Source organism: Alligator sinensis, unplaced genomic scaffold (assembly GCF_000455745.1).
Source record: "Alligator sinensis unplaced genomic scaffold, ASM45574v1 scaffold264_1, whole genome shotgun sequence".
NCBI lineage: Eukaryota > Metazoa > Chordata > Crocodylia > Alligatoridae > Alligator > Alligator sinensis.
The window spans coordinates 4,001,321-4,010,981 of NW_005841831.1; the positions used below are offsets into that span (position 1 = coordinate 4,001,321).

Consider the following 9,661-nt stretch of genomic DNA (forward strand, 5'->3'; position numbering starts at 1 on the left):
TAGACATCAGGAGGCAGTACTTCACAGTCAGGGCTGCCAGGAGCTGGAACCAACTTCCATGGCAGGGGGTCAGACTTGATGATCTGCTCAGGTCCCTTCCGACCCTACCAACTATGAAACTATGGACCACCCTTTAGTTCACACTGCGCAGTATACCCGCATTCTTTTCCTGCTTCTTTTGTATGGTGTCAGATACCGATTTCCAAAGCTATTCCGAAAGTCTGGCATTATTGCTCAATGTTCAGATTCCATTTACCCCATCTGGGCATTTGTAAAAATTGCAGCTTTCAATTAAGTGCTGTGCTGTTTGTTGGATACTGCATTCACACAGGACTGGATACGGACACTTCAAAACACGAACAATCTTGGACACCTGCATTAAAACACTAATATGGATGATTAACTAAATCAAGCCTAATCTAAGCAAGCACAGCAAGACTTACTGGTAGAGTCTGCCTCAGATACTAACCCCACACCTGCCCAACTTCCATTCCAAAAAGTTAACACTCAGTGAAGCACAATTTACAAATTGTCATCTTTATTTATGTATGACACTTGCTCATACATAAAACACCTTCCAAATCTTAAAAAAAAAGTTTAACCATCACAAGTTTGTGAAGTTCCAGATAAGGAGGACAGCAAGGTCTTGACAGGTAACTGAGACTGCTCTAAAAGTCACCCCACAAAGGAGGCAAAAAGCATATTTTCCCCTCCTTCAGTCTCTAAATGCTACAAGAGCCATGGTTTCCTGAGCCCATCTGCATTACTGCACAGAAGCCAACAATCTGACTTGTTGTGCAAGCATCAAGGGGAGATGCTGAGAGATGTTACTTTCAACATGCTGAAGCTAATGTGCATGGAGGTAACTTAGTCACCCCTCCAACGCTCAGTTATCTCATACTGCCTCTCAGACATATCTAGCTTCCTGTAGCAACAGGAGGGGCCCCATTCTGCTGGAAAGGAACAGGAGGGATAGAAACCAAGCCCAGGGTTACTCCTCTCTTTGGCATCCAATGCCAGAGATCAAGCAGTTATGAGCTGCAGAAATTGCATGGGGGAGTGGGACCTCAAGCAGCAACTTGCCTGGATTTTGCTTGAGAACAGGACGTTAACTTTTACACTGATTCCATGCCAACGTGTTGATACTCAGGCACAGGCAACTGGAGTTTTACTTCTTCAGAAAGGTGCCAGACAGGAACTAACCCTCAGAGAACAAACCAGCTAGGGGAAGAAGTTTAAGGCAGATTAAGTTACATTCATGTCACTTCCCTCATGGGTTGTACAGCACATTGCCGGGGTAAAGCATGTCCTGGTGAATCAGATTCCTGAAGGTGACACAGCACAGCTTCTACTGCAAGAGCTGGGCAAGGTGGGGGGCCTGGCCTGATGCTTTTACCTACTTTGTCTTTTTATCCCTTCTCTTGAGCCACAGACTTATCCGAGAGTCAGCAGGTAACCAGGCATTTCCTCACATCTTCTCTTGACTGGCATTTCCCTCCGAAAAAGCACTGCAGGACTTGCAGCTCCTGGTCTTAGTCCCCATGTGGCATGAAAGGGGGGAAAGCCCTATAGCTCCAAATCTTGAATTTCCTGGTTGGAGAACAGGCCATGGAACAAAGAGCATTTTATCGCTTTGCCTTCCTGAGGGATATCAAATACGCCAGACTACCAGTGGAAGGGGGGCTGGGAGAGACAGCCAGGGGGAATGGCCCACCACAGAATCCAGGGACCTTGGGCCCTCATGGACAAGGTGATTGGCAACAGGAAGGCATGCAAGGCTGATATAACCACAGTTGCCATTCAGCCACTTGCCTGTCGCCACTTCTGCAGCCTTAGCTCCTGGCCCTGCTACCACCCTATGCTAAAGTTAGAGCTGTTGCCACGGCATGGGGTGGTGGCAGGGCACCAGCTCTGGCTCCAGGCATGCACCAGGGGTTGGAGCTGCACTGCGTGCCCCAGGTCAAAACTGAAGCTGCCATTTGCCCTGGTCTGGAACCACCCCACACCCTGGGCTGGATTCAGCCTGCAAGGAGCCCCATGGTTCAGATCCAGCTTGGAGTGCAAGGCAAGTTTGACACCCTGGCCTACTCTGCCTAGCAGCACCCACGGGATTTCTTCAAAAGGTAGAAAGGTCATTGCAAAGTGGGGCCTTTGAGAAGGACGGAAGAAGAGAAGAACTCTGTCTGTCAGGTGTCTGTTCCCCCACTCAGTTTTCATTTAACAGTGGGGGCATGCAGCAAGGAAAGCTCTAACCACTGGCCTTTCCTCCTTGGCCATAAGCAAATTACAGTACTGTAAATTTCACAGATTTACACTGGCTGAGAAAAGGGGGCTTACAGAAAATAGAAATCCTTTGCTTTAAACAATAGGCAGGGGCCTGAAATCCAGGACACTGCCAACCTTTTAAAATAAAACTGTACAGAATGAGCAATATAACCCTGATGGTTACCAGGCCATAGTCTGGTACCACCAGCTCTAAGGCTCTTACCAGGGCCAAGGTCAGAATTAGTTAGTAATGGTGTGGGAGTCCAGCCACTCTCCCACAGCCCTAGCGTGAGGGATAGGGAAGGTTAAGTCCATGAGGATTGATGCCCACTGTGTCCAGTCTTTTCACGTGCCCGCTTAAGGGACTGTGGTGGGCACATGGGTTATGAGCTCTCCAACCACATGCAGCTCAGTCGCTTTCAAACTTGATGGAATTGACTTGGGTAGAAATAGTGCCTCCGCAGTAACTGCCCCTTTTCTTTTTTGTCTTCTCGTGTCGGAAGGATTTGCCTTTGGTAAATTTCAGGACGTTGTTGGCTCTCTCACCCCAGTCGCCTGCAGCTCCTTTCTGTGACAGAGGGAAAGGAAGTCTGGTCAACAGCCAACAAGCAGTGCAACACAGACAATACTCGGCACTACATGATACACAGCAACAACTTTTAAAGATTGGGTTTCACCCAACACTCCTGCTTGGAGAGAGTGGGTGCTCCACACTGCCAGCACTCATGAGTTCCTCAACAGAAGTAGGTCAGACAGGAGGGCTGCCTACAAGCGCCTGGGAAAGATCTGCCAGATGGCCTGTCTTATAGAGGCAGACTGTCATTCTGGCCTCATGTGCTTACCTTTGCATCAAATGAATTGTCAGCTACGCGGTTATCCACTTGGATCTCTTCCTCTCTCACTCTTCGAAATGGAGAAGATGGCTGATTGAAGGAAAAAATAACAAAAAAAGGCCATGGTCAAACTAAGCCAGTACACATCCCAAAGCTCTCCTGGCTAGCCCCGGCAGTAATGCAGGGCACCATCCCGAGACCCATTTGACCCACCTTGCCCTTGTTTCGCTGGTCTCGTTTCCCAGGCCTATGTACCGCACACCTCACCTGCAGCAGGGCAGGACTAAGGTGCACAGCATGAGCATCTTAAAGGTACCATAAAAATGGACCCTTAGGACAAGTCAAAGAGGGTGCAGGGATCCTACTAGGATCCCCTGCAGCTCTGATGATGAAGGAAAGCAATAGATTGCTGGGACCGGGGGACAAGAAAAAGCATTTCTTCTCACTTAGTGGATTCTGCTTTCACTCACCTGCTTTACTTTGGGAAAGGAATGGGGCGTCTTGTGCTTGGATTTCTTATTCTTATTCTCTGGTGTCGCCAACTCTTGGTCATCTTCCCTCGCCCGCTTCTTCTTAGTAACGCCTGTTAAAAAGGCACAGCAGTCAAACTTCGAGGTGAACAGAATAAGGAGTTTTGTTTCTCTCCTTGTGACTTGGGTCAGCCATAATACAAGCCAAAGGCAGAAGTAGGCTGGGAACCCAAGGACCAACTTAACAAACCTCTAGTAATATGTGGAGGTGGCTGCAGGGCATAGGCTATGCGCACAGTGCTGTTTTGGAAACTGCCTGTGGAAGAGGACCCCGTGCATGCCGGCTGACAAATCCCTCCCCAGCCATGAGTCAGTACCTCCGTTTGCTTTTCCCTTTTCCTCATCGGCACTCTCAGAACTGCTCTCGCTGCTGCTATTGCTGATGCCAGCTGGCTTCTTCACAGTTGGCGATTTGGCTACAGGAGTGGATGAAGACTTTGGTTTCTTCTTCCTCACGCTGGAGTTGTTCTGTGCCTCTTTTTTTGCTTTCAAACCAGCAACAGGAGTTCCTACAGGTTTCAGCTTCTCATCCTCATCGCTGGAACTGTCAGAGGAGCTGCTGGTATTGCTTGCAGCCACTCCTTTCTTCTTCACTGGTGCTCTAGCACTCCCTGCTGGTTTGCTGGCCGATTTCATGGCTGGCTTCTTTTGCTCCTCCTCGCTGCTTGAGCTATCAGAGTCTGAGCTGCTGGCCTTGGGTCCTGGGGTGCAGGGTTTGGACCCTGATTTGGCTGCTTTCCCTGCTGGCTTAGTTGGAGGGGCTTTCTTCTCCTCCTCAGAGCTGCTGTCCGAGTCAGAGCTGCTTTGTGCTTTCTTTGCAACAGCAGGTGACTTCTTGGATGCTGGTGGAACTGGTTTAACTGCAGGCTTTGCAGGGGCTTCATCCTCAGAGCTTTCAGAATCTAGAAGGGAAGCCTCCAGTGAGAAACCACAACAACTGAGCAGAGCTGGTTCCGCAAGACCAACCAGGCAAGAACCCTATCTAACTTAGCATGTGAGCAAAACCTATTTTTTTGCCACTGGTTAAAAAGGCAGAACAACACCCCTATAGATCAAAGTTCTCTGCTTACACAATAGCCACAACATGAATAGCAGCAGTCTCCCCTTAGACTGCCACAAGGGGACAAGCATGGTGGGTAGGTGAGTACGAGTATGTATTTGCACATGCATGCGCACTGTACATACCTGCCCACTAGGACAGAGTCAAATTGGAGTCACTCACAAGCCAAACAATTGTCAAACCACAGTTTGTCCCCAGCTCCTCAATGGAATCAAGTGGCACTTTCAGGACTGAGCTGAGAACATGCCCACCTGCCTCACCTAGGGAGGCCAGAATATGGTTTAATAACTGAAAGCAGCTAGAACAGCATGTTATTCTCAAGCAACATGGCATGGCAGGTCTTTAGAAATATTAACCTGGGCAGTGATTATTCGGTAAGTGTTAGGAATACAACTGTCCCCTCCTGCTGCCTTCACCTCCCCGCTGGAGAATGAAGTTCACCCCCAAAATACTAATTTTACAAATATTAACATCTGAAGCTATTCACCAGCAGGGATGACGTTTCAATCACATGGTAGAGCAGGGGTAGACAAAATACGGCCCATGGGGTGGATCCAGCCTGCCAAAGGATTCTATCTGGTCTGCAGCGGCTAGACTCTGCTTCCCAGCAGCTCCTGCAGTGATGGCTTATTTCAGCTGCCACTGCTAGTGACTCCACAGCAACTGGCCCCAGCCCAGCTGCCTGGGCACCTCAGCCCATCCACCCCATTCCCACCGCTGTGGGGTACAGGATGGACAGGCAGGGTCTCCATGGAGACCAGGCCAGGACCCCCAGCAGGCAAATCACGTTTGGCCAGGTGGATGGAATGAGGCTACAGGTGGGCAGGGAGCAACCAGGCCTGGGATTGTAGGACGGTGACAGCGTGGGGCCAAGGCCTGGGGCAGAGCTCCAATCTGCTCCCTGCATGCCCCTGCCTGCAGAACCAGTGCCTGTCACAGACACATGTAGGAAGCAGATCACAGCTGTGTCTCAGGCCCCAGCCACATGCCATCAATGCCCTGTGATCCTGGCCCCACCTGCCTGTTCTGCTCCCAGACACTTCTCCCCAACTGCCATGGCCCCATCCCATCTGCCCAGCCAAATGTGCTCTGCCCACAGGGGCCCTGGCCCATTTCCAAGAGACCCTCCCTGCCCACTTCATCTAGCACCTCTGACAGTGGATGCAGGGCGGACAGGCCCGGGCTGGATGGAATCAATTCCCTCAACCCCCAGGCCCAGAACAGCTCCCCAAACTTCCTGAAGTGGCCCTCCAGCCAAAATAATTATCCATCCTGTGGTAGAGGCACCAGCACTGCAAGTGATAGGGTGCTAATTGGTTAGGAACTACTTTGCCTGCAATTTGTGCCCCAAACTGGCATTTTGTAAGAGGTCGGTTCTGCAGGCTTGGCTTTTACTGAAAGGAACTGATCGCTGAGAATCAGATCTGCTGGGTCACACAGAATCCTTTAGGCATTCACTGCTGGGAATGCAGATCCAATTTTGCATGGCACTTATAGTTATTCAGCAATTGTGGAACATAATAGCCATCTGCTCCCAATACCTGAGCTGTCTGAGGATGAGCTGGAGCCTTTCTTTGCATGTCCTGCCTTGGCAGCAGCCTTTGCTGGTTTGGCAGGAACCGTTGTTGAAGGTGACTTAACAGAAGGCTTCTTCACTACTTTCTTCTCTTCCTCAGAGCTGGAATCTAGGCAAGAGAAACACATTCCCTACATGTTGGGGATGCATCCCAGAAGCACACTAAGACCAATAGGAATCCTGATCAGTGGTAGTTTAAAGCACAGGTGTGGCATACAGCATCACCCACTAGGGAGATTCCCACTGCCAGTTTCTGTACTCATGGGATAGAAAATAACCAACAGGAAAGGCAGGGCCAAACAATTCCGATAAGCATTCCCAGAACAGCAAGCAGAGAGCATCTCGTGCAGCTCTGCCTTGAAGATTGTCAAATTTCCTGTTAGCAGAACAGGACTGGCAGCAGCAACTAGGTGCACCCCTAAAGAGTTTTTCATGAGAGGTGGCTGAGGAGCGTCAAGGAAACTAAGCGACTAAGGAGCGAGTATGGGTCTCAAATGGGAAGGTGTCAGAAAGGAAACAAAGGGAACAGGAGAGTTGCAATGGAGATCAAAGAACAGAAAGAAACTGGGAGAGGGGAGTCAGTGTACAATAGAGGAGTGAGAGGAATGAATGGAGGAAGCTGCCTAAGAGGGTTAAAGTTTTTCTTCCACATGGCAGGCTGGGTCTCGGGGGTGGCCCAGTGATGGGACTGGAGATCTTTGGATATGCCCACTGGCATATTGGTTTGTCAGTCACACATCGACTTTGGAACTCATCTGATCCGAGTCCCAAATTTCAGGGAACATTCATACTAAAGAGAACAGAACCCTGTCAGTGTGGGGAAAGCTGGAATGTAAAGCCAGAGGACACAGGCTTTCTGCTATGTTGAGCCAAGGCACAGGGTAAGCCCTTCCAAATGTCTGTGGATAGAACCTAACACCTTTCAATGTGACACCCAGCTCTGCCTATCCTTCTCTGGGGTTAAGCATGGTGACATCCTCCTGAAAAAGATAAGGCAACTCAAATTAGGATTAAGGAGTGTACACTGAGAGTGCTGAAGAGAAGGAGGTTAGAGTCGCTCATTATATGCTTCAGAGGGCAGAGATGAGACAGAGGGAGGCAAGCGGCTCCCACTATAGGCAATAAGTGTGATCAATAGAAGGTACAAACTGTGGAGCCCCTTAACTCTGGAAGCCCATCAGGAGTTACCCTTTTTCCCCACCTTGACCATGGCAAAGGTGATGGTGACACTCAACTCAGACACCTGTACCTGAAGCTGGCCCCGGCCCCATTACAGACAGCCTGAAGCTGAAAAGCCCAGAAATGGGTCCCCAAGCAAGTTAATCCCTTGTCTGAGGTGCTCGTTCAGAAGCAAGATCCCTCCAGCCTGCAATGGGGAAGACTTGCTTGAGCTCATCACTGTTCTCATCCATGCTGCTCAGTCATGCTTCTCATCTGTCCTGTACAGGTAATTCAGCTCTCAATGGATTTTGGCATGGATAACAGGAGAGCTAAGACTTGCTCCTACTTGAGACCCCAGCAGACAGGAGGTCACTGCACAGTGAGAGTATGGACAAACATACATTTAGAGCAGTTTCAAAAGGGGGGGGGGGAGGAGGAGGGGAACGGGGACTTGAAAGGGGGCACGAACAGAGTCCCTGTAAGGAGAGATAAGATCACTCTACCTTACTCACCTGAGTCACTGTCTGAACTGGATTCAGCCTTCTTGGTGGCCACAGCTGCAGGTTTTGGGGTAGGGGGCGTTTTAACTGCTGCTGCTTTGGCTGCAGGAGAAAGAAACATAATACACATCTTGCACTTACATGTAACCTTGCATCCAGAGACCCCAGTGAGCTTTACAAAGGTAGACCAGCGTTAGCCTCTTGTAAAGCAGAGAAGCAACTTCACTAAAGCTACAGCTTAAGCCTTCTACATTTTTCCACCTAGAGCAAACAGGTGCACCTCTTATGTAAAGTGACCATATGTCCTGGGTTGGTTGGGACAGTCCCAGATTTTGTAGGCTGCCCCAGTTGGTTGGTGAAAATTGAAACAAAAGACCCAGATTGGCAGGGGGAAAGTGCTGCAGCATGAGATGTTCACACATGCATGTGTATGTAGCATCCCAGGGGCAGTAGGGGGTGCGGGGCAGCTTGGACCCCTTCCTTGAGTCAGCAAGGGTCCCCCCCATCCTGGTTGAACCTGTGTCTGGGGGTGGGAGGGGAACAGCTCTAGGCTCTGCCCTGAGACTGAGGCCCCACCCAGGCTAGGCCTATTGGCAGCTGCTATGTGACGTGCTTGCATGTACTGCCAGTGCAGGATGGGCACAGGGGGTGGCAGAACTGTGCACTTGGCTGTGCTGGCTGCAGGGGTGCCGTGTACCTGGGTCTGCAGAGCGCAGCACCCCTAGCACGCCAGTTTGCACCTCCTTCCAGGTGCTGCAGCCAGGAGCCAAGGGTGTGCCAGACAGCCTTGTGCCAGGTGAAAGGGTGCATGCATTGGGCAGGGGGGTTGGAAAACACAGGGGCAGAGTGCAGTCTGGCAGGGAGGCAGAGTAGTATGGTGGACTTCTGCCTGTAGCAACACTGCTGACTTCGGACAGCTGGCGAGGGCAGTATCCTGGATTTCCCATGGTGCCCCTACCCTTATGGCACACTGCAAACTAGGCCTAACTCACAGCCTAGCTCTGGCCTGGGAATGCAGTACCCCACATTACTACACACACCCCTGCTCAGCAAACTGAGAAGATTCTCATCCAGGCAATACATTCCAACTCAGTGTATACCTTTGGGCAACTTCAATATGCACTTGATTCATCCTTAGCATAACTACACTGAGGTCACTGGAGTTACATGAGTAGTTACTTGATCCAATGCATTCAGGTTAGAAATGGGACTAAGTACAGTTTGGAGCCAGGAGTTCAGGTTTTGTAGTTTAGGGAGTGACTAATTGCTTGGAGACATCAAGGAATCACATACAGAATCCAAAACTCAAGAGTAACTCCTAGAGGAGCCACATGCTTTCCATATATTGATTTCATGGCCAGCTGTCGCCCCACCACACACCTGCTGCTCCCTTTTTGGGAGTCTTGTCTGCTTCATCACTGCTGTCCGAGCTGCTATCTGAGGAATCGCTGCTCTCGGCTTTTTTCCCAGGTGCCTTTGCAACACCACCTTTCTTTGACAGTGCTGTTTGAGGAGGTGGCACAGCACTGTATAGAGCTATAAAGAGACCAGATAAGGGTCAGAAGAAGCACAGCATGCACAGACCACAACTAGAGTGTTGACAAACGCAGCATATGTGGCTCCTGGGTTTATCCAGGACAAGCATATAAAACAAGCCATTTGTTATTTGCTCCCCCACACAGTCACACACGGGGAATTTAATAAAGCACAGATGCAACACTCTTTACCACTCGCAT

The 9,661-nt window shown here is 50.0% G+C and overlaps 1 protein-coding gene across 1 annotated transcript in view; it reads right to left on the bottom strand.

The window, feature by feature from the left end:
• Window positions 1-521: 521 nt before the first annotated feature.
• The window catches only part of NOLC1 (nucleolar and coiled-body phosphoprotein 1), an 18,807-nt gene continuing 9,667 nt past the window's right edge, over window positions 522-9,661 (bottom strand). The window contains exons 8-14 of the mRNA XM_025215426.1: window positions 9,306-9,461; window positions 7,938-8,027; window positions 6,230-6,373; window positions 3,946-4,530; window positions 3,569-3,681; window positions 3,108-3,188; window positions 522-2,833 (exon numbers count right to left, since the gene is read on the bottom strand). Coding sequence (XP_025071211.1) covers window positions 2,675-2,833; window positions 3,108-3,188; window positions 3,569-3,681; window positions 3,946-4,530; window positions 6,230-6,373; window positions 7,938-8,027; window positions 9,306-9,461 — 1,328 coding nt within the window. The 3' untranslated portion in view covers window positions 522-2,674. The remainder of the gene's footprint in view (window positions 2,834-3,107; window positions 3,189-3,568; window positions 3,682-3,945; window positions 4,531-6,229; window positions 6,374-7,937; window positions 8,028-9,305; window positions 9,462-9,661) is intronic.